The sequence below is a fragment of the Corylus avellana genome, chromosome ca9 (genome assembly GCF_901000735.1).
Source record: "Corylus avellana chromosome ca9, CavTom2PMs-1.0".
Classification (NCBI taxonomy): Eukaryota; Viridiplantae; Streptophyta; class Magnoliopsida; order Fagales; family Betulaceae; genus Corylus; species Corylus avellana.
This window is the reverse complement of record NC_081549.1, coordinates 5,921,257-5,940,015: the sequence shown is the minus strand read 5'-3', so window position 1 is coordinate 5,940,015 and position 18,759 is coordinate 5,921,257. Positions and strand designations below refer to the sequence as shown.

Genomic DNA, 18,759 nt, shown 5'->3' with positions numbered 1-18,759 from the left:
TGAGAGAAAAATAGACGAATTGATCTATTGAAAAAAAAAAAAAAAAAAATGAAACACATGGAGCTTATTACAAAAAAAAAAAAAACAAAGGTTGCAAAATAAGTAGGCATAGTAGTGCTCTGAATATAACTGTAAATTATCAATTTTATTCTCCTAAATGATTTATGCCTTCAAGCTTAAAGCAAATATACAAGTTACAGCACAAAAAGGGGATAGATTACATCCTTGTAAAGATATAAGAACATGAATTAATACATCTGGCAACCCAGAATCACATGCCACTGGGAAGAAGCCATAGTGGCTATTCCAACAATGTCTTCTTGAATTGAAAATAATAATAATAATAATAATAATCCTGACTACAGAATTGGATTAATGAAAAAAAAAAAAAAAAGTGATCAGCAATACTAAGATGGGTCTAGATTAGCATCCTTGGGTTGACTGTTTACCAAGAACACAGGCCTTGAAGCATCCTTAATTCAAGGCCAGCTTATCACATATCGATTGATATGCAGCGCTGCAAAGCTTGAACTTTTCCTCCGCAACAGCCTGTTCAAGAATTCAAATTAGTCAGTCAACACCAGTTAGCTGTGAATCAGCACAAGCAATGATGACCATTTTCATGAGCCTGGCCTGGCAAAAGACTTGAGACTTCTTCATAACTCTCTACAGGAAAGATTCAATATATGGAGAATACTAATCAAAGGTTGGAGCATGTTAATACCTTGGAAGAGCCCTGATGACGATCCGGATGCCATTTTAGTGCACACGCTCGATATCTGCAATTGTAAATTCAGATGAAATCAGACAACCCGGAAACAGAAGAGGACATGTTTCGTGAAGTGAGACAGAAAACCTAGTGAGAACTTACGCATGTTTAACATCTTCAAGTTTTAGAGGACCAGAAGTATTCAATCCGAGGGCCAGCCTGTTTGATACCATATCTGATTCTGAACTCTCAGACTCAGATGAAGAATCATACGTTTCTTCATTCCGATGTCTCCAATTCCAGGACCTCCCATAGTGATTGTAGTTTGATGAGCCCCTCCATTGAGGATCCTCTTCATTAATGAAGGACCAATAGAAGAATTGGTTCCCACCAAATGCTCTTCTGAAAATGGTCTCAACGTCAACATCATCCTCTTCACAAAACTGGAAACCTCCTGAACAATAGTTGAAAATGGGATAACATCTAATGCAACTTCATAAGGGGGCAAAAAAATGAATCCAACACTCAAGACACGAGTAAATCAGTTATGCCTTGAAGGAGACTTCAAGGCTAATTTGCCCATTTGATGCCACTATGAAGAGCACCACCCCATTATTTGTGGAAAGTGAAGCTTACATCAAGGACAATTGCATTGCAAATTAGAGCAATGATATCCACAAACAAAAAAAACATGAAGGCCCATCTATAAGGCTTTTTCCGCCCAAGGGCCATAAAAGTTTTCAAAACAAGATTTTTTTTTTTTTTTGATAAGTGCCGATGCCGGCCGGGTAAGAACCAGTTTTCAAAACAAGATTTGGAGTGAGAAGATTTTCAAGATGGAGACAATTTAACAGACGCTCCCACCACCCCATTATAAGTTAAAAATGTGCTTAGATATATAGTTCTGCAATTAGACACTTTATGTTTCTTTTAGTACCAAAGTTTGAAATGTCCTTACTTCTGCCCCAACGTCTGGGTCCCTGATTGCCAGTCGAGTCCCTTTTGGAACCCTTAGCAGAGAACTGCCTTTTAATCCACGAGGGGCCTCTACTTGAAGATGGCTCATCCTTATCATCCTCGTCCTCCCAGCTCTAGAAATCCAAAAACAATCAATGCAGAACAATCAAAAATCTTTCTAAAATAAAACTAAATAACAATAAGAAAATCAGAAAAGTTTCAGCAGTGCAGAAATTAACAATATTTATGACATTATATAGATCAAAAGAACAATTTGTGAGAAATAGAAATTGCCCATTAGGGTGAAACTGAATTCACCAGGACCAGAAAACTTCAATTTCATTTCTCAAACATACCCAAAATAAGTAAAATTTATAACTCTAGCTTTCTCCCTCTCACCCACCAGTAAGAAATTAAATGTGATGCTATCATATAAAAAACCAGAAGGCAGAAGTCATAATACCAAATTTCAAACTACAAAATGAATTTCCACATTTATTGAATCCATTAACATATTAACCCAGACAAGAAAAATATTTCTTCCAACCTCTTCACCTGTTCTTTGTCACTCTTTTTTCTTGCCCGAATTTCTCTATGACCTACATCCCTATGCACTCATCTGCTATGTTAATTATGTATTTCAATCGTTTTGTTGATTTATAACTTTGTATTTAGTTGCCACCCACGATTTCAGTTTCAAAGTTTGCACCTAATAATTTCCTTATGATTCTGAAATGAGCCACAGCTTGTCTTCTTGACTTCTACATTCAAAACTACAAGCCGTACCCAAACACCTGCCTCACCGGCCATCCATCTTATAATAAGAACAGATATTCTCCATGAAATTTACATAGCTTCTCGTTTATTACCCAAAACTTAAAGATATCATAATCTTCCATCGTTTCTTTGCTTTTTTAGAGGGACATAAACAATTAAACAAAACAAACTACTACAAATTCTAGCAAAAGAGTCCCATAACCACCCCACTCCTGCAATGTCATTAAAAGCTAATTTAAAAAGGAGAAGAAAAAAGAAAGAAAATAACAAAAATATCCAGCATCAACCATAAAAACAGGAAAATTTTGAAGTATAAAGGATGGAAACAAGTCCATGAAAAGATAATGCCAATAATAAAATGCATTACAAGTTAAAAAAATCATAAATAGAAACCTGAAACAGGAAGTCTGCATAAGCACCGACGTTCCGCAATAATGTTTGTTTTTTTGTATACTGTCTAAACCTTTTGGAATTAATGTTGGATCTCTGCAAATGAAGAATTTTAAGCAGCAGAGAAAATATCCAGTCAGCATAAGAAAGGAGAAAGAAATTATGAGAGAGAGAGCAAGACAAAACAAATAAAATACATAGGACAGAGAAAGGTGAGAAAATGTGCATATTGGATGTAGTGGAGAACACATTAACAAAAAGCTGAAACAACATAAGAATAAACAGAACCAAATTTCTACAAGCCAAAGATACCCATATGCACCATGTTCGCTCAACAAGTTGGCCACTTAATCAACTTGATGATACAAGAAAAATATGCTAAAAAAATTACAAACAAGTGCTTAAACAATTAAATTAGGGATGAGACCTCATTCAGGTATGAACAGTATATTGGCTCATTTATCAAAAAGCCCAACATGAAAGCAACAGAATCCATCCGTCTCCAAATACTCATAACAAAAGTGAATTTTTCATCCCCAAGACACCATATCATAAGTAAAATGCTTTAATGCTATAACCACTTTTCCACCATTTGATGAGAGTCATGAGACTGTTAATTTCTTTGGATTTTCCCCATAAGGAAACAGATATGGGGGGGGCAGGTCAAGAATATGTTATTAAAGAGAATCATGTAACAATGCAAAATCTAGCATGTCAAAACTAATGGTCACCCGGTAAAAGCGAGTGAAATATTATTAAAGGGAGTATCCTTCAATGTAAATATGAGAGGAAGCAAAACACTATTTGACTAAAGAAGATGGATGCTTTCACATCATAACCAAGGCTGTTCTTCATCAGATAATTTTCATCTGAAAGCCTTATCCACACAATCAACAAGACAAATCCTATTTTGCTACTTTGTGCCACAATCTAGGGGTATCTTCTATCACATTATAGTCCATCATTCCTTTTCCTAAAATCTCATGACTATTTTGCCACTTTATGCCATCCATCTAATGGTTTAAATTATCTTTGTTGCACATGATCACACCAAATACTTGAACCAACAAACACTAATAACCCTTCTTACATGGTACATATTGAAACTTACAGTCAGTAGCAGTAATGCACCAACTATAGTTCATTATAGACTCATATTTAGATTAAAAATAGTAATGCACCAACTAAGCCAACTTGTTGTCACAAATGAATACCCTATCATATAACCATTATAAGTTCTAAACAACATCTCAAAGTTTTTATCTTTGTATTTGTTACACCATATATTGAGCAATTGAGAGCGAGAAAGTAACGGGCATGCTTCATTTCTTGCAGAAACCCTACATTTTTACCACCATGCTCTGTTTGGTTGGCAAGAATCCACAGGAAAAAAAAATGAACTTGAAATTCAGAGAACCAACTATTCCAAACAGCTCTGCCCAACAAAACGAGTTCGCACCCCAATTTCCCCGAGAACCAAACAATGAAAAAAGGACCAATAAACAAGACTAGGAAAAAAAATGCTAGATATGAATGTATGACAATTTTAATCCAAAAAATCTTATACGGCATACCCTAAATCACCTAAATTTTAAAATATATATATATATTAAAAAAAAAAAAAAAAAAAAAAAGAAGGAACAAGGAAAGACTCCAAATCATTCAAATATATCCATGTTGAACAAAACCCATATATCAAAATACATAACTATGCGCATAGGGAGAGACGCAGAGAGAGAGAGAGAGAGAGACTAACAGATTCCCAGTAATTGCGTCTTTTTCGTTCAAGAACAGGAGTAGAATGAAAAAGGGCTGCCCTCAAATGAAAGCAGCTGGCTTTCGAGCTTATCAGCGCTGCTTTCATGGCGCTATTCATTTTCACAAATCAATGACCAGAGAGACACAGAGAGAAGAGAAGTGGAGCTGTGGAGGGGAGGCGAGGGCGACCATGGGCCTTAATTTACTACCCTGTACCGTGTAGTAAATTATTTTTGTTTGTTAAGGCGAAAAATAATTAACGCCATAATTCCGTCTTAATAAAACCACATCCTTTGAAATCTTCTGGTCGCTGACTCGCTATGTTTCTTCTGTTTACGCAACTCCCATTGAGTTCCTGGAAAGAAAGGTATGAAAAATAAAGATCTAAAGGATTTTAATATTGCGATTTAAATTTTTGAAAATTGAAAGAGAAGAGCTAGGACCACGTCTAACGAAACAAAAGTCACTAGTTCGAATCTCTCTTCCCCTCTTATGCGGACATGTCAAAAAAAATTTTAAATAAACGCTAATTTCTTAGTTTTTTTCTTTTTCTCTTTTTAAAACCTTAAGTTTTTCACAATTTTTTTATTGGGTCATTCATGTTTTCTGTCTAAATAATTGATGTCGTTGGTGTTATGTCAGCATTTTTACCACATTAAATTACAAAAATTAATTTTTGTACTATATTAACAAATAATTTATTAAAAAATTAAAATCTAAAAAGACATTATTTAGTCTAAATTCTCAATAATTATTTATCCAAATTACCAGCAATCCAAGATAATTGGTAGGGATCTTATATATAATATATCTTTTCTGGCCTCACTCTGTAAAAATTGATAGCTAGCCTAAAAATTTGTATTGCTATCCTAAAAATGCCTGCAAATCGTACAAGATAAAGTGGCTCCATATTCTTCGAACTTCAGGGGAAGCCCATATTGCAACATGATTCGGTTAGCCCATCTCTTTACAGCCCACGTTCAGCCGTGGCCCATGTTCCTTAGTGGGCCTGGCCTATATTTACTGTTACTCATAAACTAGCCGTTCTATATTTACAAATATACAGCATTAGTCCGAAGCTGAAATTCAAACGTGGCCCATGCTCCTTAGTGGACCTGGCCTATATTTACTGTTACTCATAAACTAGCCGTTCTATTTTTACAAATATACAGCATTAGTCCAAAGCTGAAATTCAAATTTTGACAAATAGCTGTGCTCAACCTCCCCAAAGTCATCTCTAATAAATAGTTCAATCAGTTAAAAACCATGTTTCATAAAGTTGAGGTCTACCGTTCGAATGAAAAAAAGGCCCCAAAGTCACTTCCTATTTTCTTAATAAAATATTTGTTCCTTGTATTAAACGTAACATTAGTGTCGGAGTCTAGTCACATAAAAATAAAATCATACTTAGTCAAATATCTAGGGCTTGTTGATGGTGGGGGTTCTTCCAAATTCTCAATCATAGAGTAAGAAGGCGTTTGGTATGCGAACTTACTATTCCATTTAAAAAAAATAAAAATAAAAACTATTTATATTCATTGAAATTAAACCAAAATTATTAAAATACCCACATTATGGCGGAACTCGAAGGGATTTACTTTTTTTTTTTTTCTTATTTAAAATAGAAATTCAAACTAATAACCCCCGCTTCGTGAAACATGATCCAAAGCAAATTAAACAACCCTTCAAAACAATATAAATTGATATATTAGTGAAAGCAACCTTACAATGCCTTCCTCTGACATATACATACAAGAAAATAGAAATTCGAGCTAATAATTTGTATTTCATGAAACGTGATCCTCAACTAATCGCAACCCTTAAAAACAATATATATATTAGTGAAAGCAACCTTAAGATGCGTTCGTCGTCCATATGAAACAAGCGTCATGGACGGTGAAGAAGTTGTGGCTAAAAAGTTCCAATTACTTTGGATACATATAGGCATATAGCTGGATCTGTAGCCGACCATACTCTAAAAGAAGTTTCTTTTAACGTACGTGCGGGACCAAACATGTTATGATGAACACCACCCAAAAGCAATAGATTCCCTCCCAACTAGATCCAATCGCTCATTAATTTAATCATGATTTAGCCATGTCAATATAATTAAAGCCAATTTTGACTTCTCCTAGTCTTTTCTTTTCTTACAAAGAAGTTTGTATTGATTAGACCCAACAATTTCACTTGTATTTTTAATGGAATATGATGTTTTTACATTAAAATATATTTCTTTAATCCAATTTAAATTATACTTTCTCTTGTTATTTGCTCGCCGTGTATATCTAATAAATTATACGGTTGCCTAATTAAAATAATGAGAAAAAACAATCAAAATATTATCATTCAGCTTGGGATTTCAATGGATTTTTTTGGAGGGAGATGTACTAAAAGTAGTGAACCATTTGAGACGAGAAGATTTCTGTTGGAATCGATATGGGCACTCAATAGAAGATATTTGAGTTATCCTCAGTAGCCTATAGAGTTGGGTTGTTGGTCACGTTTAAAGAGAGGCGAATGAAACAGCTCATAGTTTAGAGAAATTAGCTCTTAATAAGTATTTGGAACAAGTCTAGATTGATGACAGTCATCTGTGTATCCAGCATATTGTGACCTTTTTGGGTTAATTTTTATAAAACAAACTCTTTTTTAAAAAAAAGAAAAAAAAAAAGAAAAAAGAAAAAAAGAGCCGTAATATATTCTCCCTTTGAGCCAATCAAAATGCTTAATTATTTTATCAATTATGGACTGCTATGTCAAGTTTATATTCATATATAAATTACAAAAATATTTTTAACAATACTGAAGTTAATTTATAAAACAATTATGGTTAAAACTGTAGTTTTATTCTATTGATGGGTGAAATTAATCTTAAAAGGCCAAAAAATTAAATAAAAGAAGAGTGAGGGAGGATTTTTGATTTTAAGGTTGGTCAACATATGAGACATGAATGTCCGAGATAGGTGACCACGTTGTGGTGGTTATGCATAGCACGATGATGCGATTCCAACCCTCATGCGCCGTTAGATCATTGACCGGTTCCATCGGTCAATAACGAGACGGTTTCAGCGTCGAAACCATAGCGGGAGTGGACAGGTGTGAGTGGATGTGACTGCACGTGAACGAACACGCCGACATGATCTCTCGGCGGTTGGAAACGGAATGCTGAGTTGGCAATAATTACTCGCACCCACCCAACTCAGCCTCCCCCCCGCCTTAAAGCGAAAAGGAAAAAGAGGCATCCAACATAGAAAAATTACCTTTTTCAGTAGGGACCTCCCACCAAGACGGATTTGCCCCTCTTCATGTTGGCATTTAACAACGGCACCCAAAATAGATGATTCAACCAACACAAGGGCATTTGTGGAATATCCCCTGATTGAATTAAGGGCAGTATGTGAAATGTGCACAATTTTGGGCTAATTAAGAATGAATTAACATTTATATATCTATTATTATTGTAAACCCAAAACACACATAAAAACAATCAAAATTACACATTATAAAAGTAAAATTTTATTAATTTTATGTGGTAGATATTTACGAATATTAAATCCTATATAAATTCCTTATTAAATGAGATTAAATTTTATAAATAATTTTCGGAACGATCTTCATTGCCAAGCCTTTTAAACACATAAGTTTAATGCGACTATTTAACTAATCTTAGTTTCAAAGGTTAAAGAGAATAACATTAATTAGAAAAATACTCAAAAAGAAAAAAAGTGCTTTCCTAATATGCCCCTCGGGTCAAAACTCAGAAAACAGCGGGGACTGGGGGGCCATTCCGACAAATGCGAGGTGGTATATCCGTCCTCACGAAGCAACCGAAAGCGAGCCAGCTGTTTCCACTACGAACGTGACACGCCATGGGGTCCGTCCGATCAGATATACGGAACTGACGGTCAGGATTTCTCCAGAGCGCATTTGAGGTTCATTTAAGGTGAATTTCATTTGCACAGGCTTCCCTTTTTTTAAACAAGAGGGCGGGTACCTAAGACACAACAGTTTGTTAAACACAGAGAGAGAGAGAGAGAGAGAGAGAGAGAAGCAAAGCAAAGCAAAAGAGAGATTTTCATTTCAAAGGTATCCGATTAACATTTTTTTCTGCTGGCGTAGAACATTGATGAGTTTAATGTTTCAGATTCTTGACAACATTGCTGGGTTTTGATTGATCATCTTAGAAACATGTTCGCTTGTTTGTTCTTTGTTGGATGCTAGATTTGCGTTTGTTGTTTGTTATCATTTTAATGAATTTGCGATTCGATGAATTCGATCATGGATGAATTAGGAATGCAATTAATGGGTTGATGGGGGCTGGATCCATGGTGGGTTTTTTTCAGTCTTCTGATTTCGATCTACGAAAGTTCATTGCTTTTGATCGAGCTGAAAATTTTGTAAATATACAACATTTCCCCTTGATGGCTTGTAGATTCTAGATCAAGTTAATGTTTTTTGGGATCCTTTGATCATAGGTTGAGTTTTTGCCAATTGGTAGGGGTAAAGATTGTGAATTTCCTAGTAGCGTTTTAGTTTTGTCATAATGGATTAGCATTGGATACACTTATGTTGTCTGATGCATATTTTGATTTTGGCTGTGCGAGAGAATCTGGTAATGGAAGATGATAGAAACTAGCTATTAGCTTGAATTGGCATCAAACATCTGCATATATTGTTACTTGGGTTGATTGAATTAGACATCATAAGACGTTGAATCGAATAGCTCATGGTACTTGTGCAATGCGTAATATGTATGTAATGGTGGTGTATTTCTGGAGCAGGCAATAGGAAATGGCAGAAGCCGAGGATATTCAGCCTCTTGTATGTGACAATGGAACTGGAATGGTCAAGGTACTAATCCAAGATCTATCATGGTGTCGATCATTTTTGTTCCAATTTCATTCTGTTTCTTTTGAAGTACTTTTTTTCTCCAAAGCTGATGATAGTTGGTTTCTGCATAGCTTGCAATCAATCTAATTGCTCTGAATGATCTGAAATTGTCAGGCTGGATTTGCTGGAGATGATGCCCCAAGGGCTGTGTTCCCTAGCATTGTAGGGCGCCCTCGTCACACTGGTGTGATGGTTGGTATGGGCCAAAAGGATGCGTATGTTGGGGATGAGGCACAGTCAAAGAGAGGTATTTTGACTTTGAAATACCCAATCGAGCATGGGATTGTTAGCAATTGGGATGACATGGAGAAGATCTGGCATCACACCTTCTACAATGAGCTTCGTGTGGCTCCAGAAGAGCATCCAGTTCTTCTCACAGAAGCACCTCTCAACCCCAAGGCCAATCGTGAGAAAATGACTCAGATTATGTTTGAGACCTTCAACACTCCGGCTATGTATGTTGCTATTCAGGCCGTCCTTTCCCTTTATGCTAGCGGCCGTACAACTGGTGTGTACTTATTAACTTTCAACTTGATTTGTTTCTTAATGTGACACCATTGCCAGTGAAAGTTTTCAGATAGTTTTGAGAAACTGTTGGTAAAATGCAATATCATTCATTTCTAATATCTGATAAATTGTGATAAGAAATATGTTCCTGGAATTGAATTGGGAAAAAAGTCAAATTCATGAAAAAGAACATACATCACAAGCACTTCTATGACATAATTTGCTCTTCTGGCTGCCTTTTTTTTTTTCCCCACAAATTAATTAAATGTGTGTATATTCTGCTGATTATTGAACTTTGGGGAGACCAAAATTCAATAAAGCTTGCATCTTAATGTGTTTTATGTTGTGCTTGTTGTCTTATAGGTATTGTTCTGGACTCGGGGGATGGTGTGAGTCACACAGTTCCTATCTATGAAGGCTATGCACTCCCACATGCCATCCTGCGTCTGGACCTGGCTGGCCGTGATCTCACAGATGCCCTAATGAAAATCTTGACCGAGCGTGGTTACTCTTTTACCACTACTGCCGAGCGTGAAATTGTGAGGGACATGAAGGAGAAGCTAGCCTACATTGCTCTTGACTATGAGCAAGAGCTAGAGACGGCAAAGACCAGCTCAGCTGTGGAGAAGAGCTATGAGCTACCTGATGGGCAGGTGATCACCATCGGCGCTGAACGATTCCGTTGCCCTGAAGTACTCTTCCAGCCATCCATGATTGGGATGGAAGCTGCTGGCATACATGAAACCACATACAATTCTATCATGAAGTGCGACGTCGATATTAGGAAGGATCTCTATGGTAATATTGTCCTCAGTGGTGGTTCCACTATGTTCCCAGGCATTGCTGATAGGATGAGCAAGGAGATTACAGCATTAGCCCCAAGTAGCATGAAAATTAAAGTGGTTGCACCACCAGAGAGGAAGTACAGTGTCTGGATTGGAGGCTCCATTTTGGCGTCTCTCAGCACCTTCCAACAGGTATTGCGCATTTCTACAAATACAACCATGTACTTGTGAGTTGTGATGAAAACAGCACAAAATGAGTGTTAAAGTTTATTATTGTTTGTGAAAAAAAGCCAACATAGTGTTCTTTTGCACATTGCTGGCATGATAGTTGTTAAAAGTATTTTTGACTAAAAACAAAAGTTTGCTTTTTTTGAGTGCAGATGTGGATTGCAAAGGCAGAGTATGACGAATCCGGGCCATCAATTGTTCACAGGAAATGCTTTTAGTCATGCACAGAAAGAGGTGGACAAAGAATTTACACGATACATTTTGTGTTACAGAGAAGAGAGGCTTCTAATCAAGTGGTTGCAGACTTCCCTTTTTCTTTTTTTTTTCTTTCCCATTTTTCATTCATGTTTGTTTCTGTGTCTTTCTTTTGGTATGCTGGGGCATTGAACATGGAGGCAAGCAAATTAAGTTTAAGATTCAATTTTTTCAATACTACGTTGTAGAAGGAAGAGTTGTGTATTGTTACTGATTTGGTTTGGGTTGAAACAGAAATTCTTTTTTCATGATAAATTATGTTTGAGGGTTCTTTTGATTAATTATAATAACCTCTATACCTTTTATGTGCATTGTTTTCTGCTATTCAAAAAAAAAATTATCTCAGCATATGTTTAGGGTTTTTAACGGTCGAATCCTAAACCTCAAGGTCTTCAACAGACTTGCATTGTATCCGTTTTGTAGTGCTGGCAATTTACCATGAGACAAAAGAAAAGAGTGACTAGGGTCATAATTGAGCCGAGTCGAGTATTGAATGTTGAAGTTCAGTTCATTTAATTTTTTTTCGAACACGAGCCTAACTTGAGCTTATCACTGAGGTAGACAATATGTTCAAGCTTATTTACGATCTACTCAATTTACTTATTCAATCCGTATATAAAGTAAATGTTTTGATTGCTTTATTTTATTTTATATTTTTGTAAATTCATACTTAATTATTAGTTATTTAATATGGCTATGATTTATTATTTGAGTAACTAGAAAAATTAACAAAAATCTTAAACAATCTTGGATATAATCGAGACTAACAATTATAATAATTCAAGGTATATCTATTACATTACAAAGGAAATTACTTTTTATCTTTTAAATACTTAATGTATTCTCATTAAAAAGAAGTTATACGAGGTTATACAAGTCGAGTTGAGCTTATATGAGTTTAGTTCGTTTATTACTAAATTTTTGTTCGAAGTCTATTCATTTAATAAATGAATCAAGCTCGAGCCGAGCCTAAACCTGTTTGCAAGCAATTATGTTCATTTACAGTCCTAAGAGTGGTTAGAACTGCATAAGATACAAACATAGAACCACAAATGTTGGTCCGAAAAGATATTAAGAAGACAGAAAGAACGAAGGATTACATATTAGAAACTTCGATTGGGAAAGTCTTGAAAAGGAACATTTCACGGGAAAATTTGATTTGAGCGTTTTAATGATGTTCCTTTGCCGATAGGAACATTAAGGTGGTTGGGGAAGTTGCACTTTAAATAATATCACAAGGACATCCCCTTTTGCACTTTAAATAATATCACAAGGACATCCCCTTTTCCTTTTTGCATAATGGAACAACCAAAAAAACCAAAAAGAAGAAAGAAGAAAAATACCTGTATTTGCTTGTAGCCAACTTTGTGAGAGTGAGTGTGCCCCATATAAGTGAAATTTTGTGAGGTTGAAGACATAAAACGGAAAAATTTCTTTAAAAAAACAAGACACATTTCTTTATCAAAGGCCTCACATCGATTCATTTTGAAGGTGAAGAAATAAAATAGAACATTATATATATATATATGATGAATGCAGGGTACATGGTTAAACAGAGAAAAGGACGTTTGGGTCTCACCCTATCAAGAATGCAAGTTTTGTGTGGTGAAAGAACATATTGTATAGGGCTTATAATGTTTGAGACAATATACGAATATGGTTAGAGTTTAGTATAATTGGAATCAAATCAAAACAAATCGACCCAATGAAACAATTAACAAGTCATGTCGTATTACTCGTTTAGTTAAAACAAGTTGTGCCAAGATTAAGGAGCCTAGCACAATTAGCTAAAGATGTGTTTGTGTCAACCCATATAGTCGTATACCTAAGACTTGTCACGAGATCAACTGACCCATGAAACCAAATTGAAACCCTAAATGTAGATGGCCAAAACTGAGTAACTTGGTTCAAATAACCCGTTTACCTGTTTCCTATCAACAGGTTTTAGTAACTTGGTTTGTTGCATTGTAAAATGACACAAAGATGGGCTCAAATATTAAGATCTGTTCAACATTTACAAAAGACCTTATAAACGTTCAATAAGAACAAACTTATTCGAACAATTTGTATAATTGCACAACGTTTGAGTGTATACAGACTCCCAACTTAAGAACCCCAAAAAAGAAAAATCAGTAGCTTTCCTTATAAAGATTATCAAAAGAGTGCATATCCTATGGGAAATCAGATTCAAACTTGCCGTAAAAGAAACTTGGGAAGGACAAAATGAAGGCTGAAGAAACAACTATAAGATGTTGCAAAAATGTTGAATGAAAAATTAAAAAACTAGCTGAACCTGTCTTCTTATACCATATTGAGCCATTCAAGTTACCAGGTACTTATTTAAGTTAATGGACCTGGCATGCATTCACATCAATCCTTGAAGAACATTAAAATTCGATTCTCTAACTGTGTCACTGAACCCTCTTACCGACAGCTCTGGCACAGATATCTTTTTACCCAGTAACTCGTGGTCTATAAAGATAACAACAACTGTAATATCATCGTGAAAGAACCGCCTCACCCCCTTTTCAACCTTCTTAAGGTCATCATATCTCATCTCCCTTTTCCTAGCTGCCACATTTAAAGCTGCTTTGAGAAGTCTCTTTGCAATTCCCTGACATTTCAGGAAGAGAAGGAAAAAAAGATATCAGCGTCGCAAAGATAAACAGGAAAAACATGATGAAAGAAATTCATCAAAAGAGAAACATACTGTTCGTGGGTTTTTATACACAATCTCAGCAGCTTCCTGATTTGTCATGTGTTCCCAAAGTCCGTCAGATGCAAATATGATAAATTTATCATTTGGTTGCAAAACTCTTGTACAAATGGATGGTTCTGATGTCAGCACAGGTCGACGGATAGGTTCAGGAAGGTGGAATCGTGGGAATGAAGGATCGAGAGAGAACTCTGGCCTCTTCAAGTATGCATCACCTATAGATCTAGATACCTGGTACCAAGTTAAATAGTTACAAGAAAAGTAGCTGTCACTTATCAATGTTGCAGGAAAATAATTTCAAAAATGGCCGCTAATCAAAGAAATAAAAAAGGCAAAAATTTCCCTATGCTTGCAGGTGAATATTAATTTCAAAACAAATCTCACATAGCTCCCATAACATCTGAAACAGAATTAACCAATTAAAAAGAAAGGAAAAACAATAAAAAAAAATCCTCAAATGGGAGTAAAATGATGTTTGGAGCAGAAAAAGACAATCGACATAACCATGTACTGAAAATTGCTCAAGTGTCATAAAACTCATTTCCTTTGGAAGAGTATTTGGCGAAATAAGGTCCCATGGAGTGGTGTTTTTGCTCAGTCGGCTACTCTAAGGAATCATCATGCCATGTGTAAGAAGAGTGGGGAGACCGTGGATCATCTCTTACTCCATTGTGAAATTGCTAGTGCCTTATGGAATACTATATTCAGCTGTGTTGGGCTAGCTTAGATTATGCCTAGAAGAGTGGTAACATTTTTGCATGTCTTCAAAATGCAGCAGTGTGGAAGATGGTTCTGTTCTGCCTAATGTGGCGTCTTTAGAGGGAAAAAAAAGTCAAAGTTTGAAGAGCATGAGAGAAGACAATGGTACAACTAAATACTTTTTTCTTCCATACTCTTTACCACTAGATAGTTGCCTTTGACTACTTTAATATTTCTAACTTTCATAATTTCTTGATCTTTTTTCTTTTTCTGGTTAGGTATATATCTTATATATGCCGTGTATCTAGGTTGTGCCTTTGCAATTTTTAATGATTTTTTGTTTACATGACTGATGTCTCCAATAACCATAGAATCTATTCGGACTAACCTTCAAAAAATCCTAAAAAGCTATTCATGTATGTCCAAATGTCATAGAATATAGACTTATAAAAGAAAAAGAATAATAATAGAAATAAAACCTATAAATAGGCTTTCTAAAACGAGTAATGTCAAAAGTCCCTCTTGTGTCCCTCCCTCTAAGAATGATGTGGCTTCTAAAATCACTATTGGGCTTGTGATTGATCACTATTGAATTGTGATCAAATAGTGATTTTAAAAGCTACCTCATTTTTTGTGGGACACAAGAGGGACTTCTAGAATTACTTTTCTAAACCCCATAAAAGGTAGAAAGCTATAATAGAGAAAGGGTTTTCTCTGCAAATCTAGTTCAATTTGTGATCTATTTGAACTGATCAATGTCCATCATTGAAAAATGCCAGTCCATAAAATCTGCATCACCGCAAACTGAAAGATATGCCCAGGGTGCACAATGATGATGTCGTGCTCCTTAGTTAAAACACAAGTATAACAACATAATTACAGTTTAATGTCTTAAAGGCAACATCATAATTTATATTGCTGCGAACTATAATTCATGCATGAGATTCAAAGTAGTCAATAATAAGGCTTGATTTAGACAGGGTGCATCTCAATATTCATCCACACAAACACACATGTGTGTTATGGGAGCATGTGTGCAAGCTATACAGAACTGCAATGTTTAAGTAAGCAAACAGTCTTGCCAAGGTAATTGGAAAAACTACTAACTTAAAAAAATTCATAATTAAAGTCACTCTGGAGAAACAGGAATCCTTCCAATAAAATATCTTCAGAAATAACAAGTAATGCACATTTACTGCGGCAAAAAGAAATCCATTTAAGAAGGTAACAAGAGAAAGTAAGAGCAAACCTGAATGATGCCTTTGATACGCCACACTCCATGCTTCATGACAACAATATGTGAATCATCCGGATGCCTGGACCTGAGTTCTTGTCTAACCTCCTCCATGCTTGCATTGTGATCCCTGGTCAATTGCTCGGCACTTATCTTATTAAATCTACCTAAAGAACCAATAACAGCTCGAGAATCACCCAAATTGGCAACATATAATGTTCCTTTCCAGATGACCCCAACCAGGCAACAAGAGCCAATTGCTGCAATCAGTGGTTTTATTCCACATGTCCTACGCACAAGAGTGAGAAACCCCTCTTCAGTTGCAGAAAAAGATCTCCTGAGAACATCTTCAGATACGGTTCCATTTTCTCGAGCAATCCCTGTAAAAAAATAAATCAGATTCACCACTGGACATTCAGAACTACCTAAAATTAAGAAGGAAACAAAGGGTGACCCCCAGAAACTATGAAAGAAATAAACATGTAATGCAACCCAAGGTTTCTGATAGAACATTGGAACACAAACTGCCTCGGTTGACAAAATTTCTGTCTATGTTTACATGAAACCCCTTGTTTAAATAATGCTAGGTGGCAGAAAATAGTGGTTACTATCATCAGAAAAGATATACCAAGCAAACAAAAATCAAAATCAAGCAAATTCAATTATGTAAACCATATCAATCCAGATCAAATAAAAAATAATAAAAAAAGGAACACATGCTTTACTCTAGACCTCATATTAGGTGTGTCGAAGTCAAGAAGATTTCTTTCCAAAAGAGCAAATGCAACACCATCTTAATATCCCAAACAACCTGTTATAAGGAAACCCGTGTTTTTTATAGAGGAAATTAAATCCAACCCTTCAATAACAGAAAAACCTCCTGACTAGAATGGATACAAGAAAGCCAGACTGAAAACTTGGATGAAAAAACCAAAAAGAAAAAAGCAGGTGCACATCCAATTTTTGTACCGTAAAGAATGAAAACAAAACTAACATACCTGATAAGCATTTTCTGTTCTTTCCTATCATTTTCTCCGGTTTGTATATACCAACACAATAAAAGAAGTGTTTCACTTGGGGTTAAAAAAAGATCCTTTCTTCAACATTTTCAGCACGTACTTTACTTTTACAAGTCTAAAAGTGTGTTAGCATGCATGGAAAGAGTTTCAGTATATTGAAATCACCACCCTATTTTCCAAACCCATCAATTGACAACAGTGACTTTAAGAAATGTCAAGAAATATTGAATTGAACTACAATTTGTGCATGTGGACCAGGGTCTCAGCATTAAATTCCAAATACCGCCAAAATAAACTATAACAATTCTACAGGGAAAACAAGATCTTCTTAATTTTGCAAAATTGGAAACCAATTAATGATTTACTTTTGCACAACCATATTACCAACCCCCAACAACTTAAGTCCTCCATTCCAGTCACCACTAATATACCGCCAAAACTCAGTCTTACAAACGCAACAACCTTGCATCACACACCAAGCAAGGAGACAAGCAAGCACATGCAATTTCACTATAAATTTCATATATTGGATTTGCTTAAAATTCTTACCAAAACCATTTAACCCCCAGTACAAAACTCAATTGACCTGCCAACAAAAATACGTTATGTTATCGAACAACCAATATTCAGATTCATCCTGCAAATTTGTTCATTCACCATAAATTCCATACACTGGATTTGCTAAAAATTCATACCAAAACCACCTAATCCCGTTACAAAACTCATTGAACCATCATAAAAAAAAAAAATACAACATATTATTAAACCAGCAATATTCAAATTCCTCCAGCAAAATTGTTCAAAACTAAGATAACTTAAATCACAATACCAATATAATCTAGAATAAGAACAAAAAGGTACTGTCAACTAAACAAACCAATAAATTAAAACAAAAACAAAGAATTCTAGAGGAACCCAAAAGACTCACTGACTAGATGAAGAAAAAGTTGGTCACATATATAGCGAGATGCCTCGGGACCGCCATGGCCGTCGTATACGCCAACAAAGGTAGCGCTTTGGCCGGTCTCAACCTGGCTCTGATCCTCGATGACATCGTTGGCCTGGACTACGGCGAAGGAGTACTCGCCTAAGGAGTGCTTTTCGAGGTCCCTGGACCATAGGAGCGAGTCTCCAAGAGAAGAGTCACCGTCATTACTATCATCCTTGTTCATACGGGCATACCGTCTTACTGGCTTCCAACACGCCGAGGCCATCCTTGCCAGCCACGAGAGCATCCCTCATTTCCCTCACCAGCAAAGCTCTGAGAATTCAGGAGCAAAAAAAGATTGGATTTTGCAAAAGAACCAGATGGGTATGAGATTTTGTAGAAAAAAAGTTGGAAATTTTGTGAAGATGGTATAGACCCAGAACACTTTCTTTTTTTTTTTGTTCTTTTGTTTTGAATTGTGGAAAATGGTACTGAAGAGTGAGTGATGATGGATCAAAGTGCATAAAGAGAGAGACAAATTAAATATTGCAAATTTGATGAAAGAGAGTGAAGAAAATATGATACCAAAGAGTTCGGAGATCAGCCTGAACAGACAGAGAGTGTGTGTGAAAACACGGAAGGAGAAATCTGTGGTTGTAGTCTTTGTGGTAGAGAGGAAGTGTGAAATTCTAGGTTTCGGGTTTGAGAGAAAGAGAGGTTTTACAGAGGAGGGAAAGGAAGGAGAGGAAGTGATGGACGGAAGGGAGAAGGGAAAGTTGACGAAACCGCGTGAGCAGATGGTAATTAACTGAGTTTTTTCTTGGGAAAAAAATATTTATATATATGCTTTTGTTAATTAAATGCTCAGGGACGCAACTATTTGATTACACCTAACGCCAATATTGTA

At 35.8% G+C, this 18,759-nt stretch overlaps 3 protein-coding genes across 4 annotated transcripts; 1 reads left to right on the top strand and 2 right to left on the bottom strand.

The window, feature by feature from the left end:
* Positions 1 to 120: 120 nt before the first annotated feature.
* LOC132192347 (uncharacterized) lies at positions 121 to 4,881 on the bottom strand. Its single transcript, XM_059607660.1, has 6 exons — positions 4,590 to 4,881; positions 2,837 to 2,929; positions 1,668 to 1,800; positions 872 to 1,163; positions 725 to 779; positions 121 to 549 (listed from the first exon to the last, which is right to left on the bottom strand). Exons 1-6 carry the CDS (start codon positions 4,707 to 4,709, stop codon positions 475 to 477), a joined length of 768 nt encoding a protein of 255 aa, XP_059463643.1. The 5' UTR covers positions 4,710 to 4,881; the 3' UTR covers positions 121 to 474.
* A 3,704-nt stretch (positions 4,882 to 8,585) lies between these two features.
* LOC132191492 (actin-1-like) lies at positions 8,586 to 11,540 on the top strand. Its single transcript, XM_059606528.1, has 5 exons — positions 8,586 to 8,677; positions 9,373 to 9,442; positions 9,596 to 9,989; positions 10,352 to 10,965; positions 11,154 to 11,540. The coding sequence occupies exons 2-5, from the start codon at positions 9,383 to 9,385 to the stop codon at positions 11,217 to 11,219; spliced, it is 1,134 nt and encodes a 377-aa protein (XP_059462511.1). The 5' UTR covers positions 8,586 to 8,677; positions 9,373 to 9,382; the 3' UTR covers positions 11,220 to 11,540.
* A 1,972-nt stretch (positions 11,541 to 13,512) lies between these two features.
* LOC132192184 (probable protein phosphatase 2C 68) lies at positions 13,513 to 18,659 on the bottom strand. 2 transcript variants are annotated; one of them, XM_059607440.1, is made up of 5 exons: positions 18,438 to 18,659; positions 17,853 to 18,185; positions 15,921 to 16,285; positions 13,967 to 14,203; positions 13,513 to 13,870 (listed from the first exon to the last, which is right to left on the bottom strand). In XM_059607440.1, exons 2-5 carry the CDS (start codon positions 18,157 to 18,159, stop codon positions 13,622 to 13,624), a joined length of 1,158 nt encoding a protein of 385 aa, XP_059463423.1. In that variant the 5' UTR covers positions 18,160 to 18,185; positions 18,438 to 18,659; the 3' UTR covers positions 13,513 to 13,621. The 2 variants fall into 2 exon arrangements, with proteins under 2 accessions (XP_059463423.1, XP_059463424.1); XM_059607441.1 differs by lacking the exon at positions 18,438 to 18,659 and having other exon boundaries at positions 17,853 to 18,429.
* Between the last annotated feature and the right edge of the window lie 100 nt (positions 18,660 to 18,759).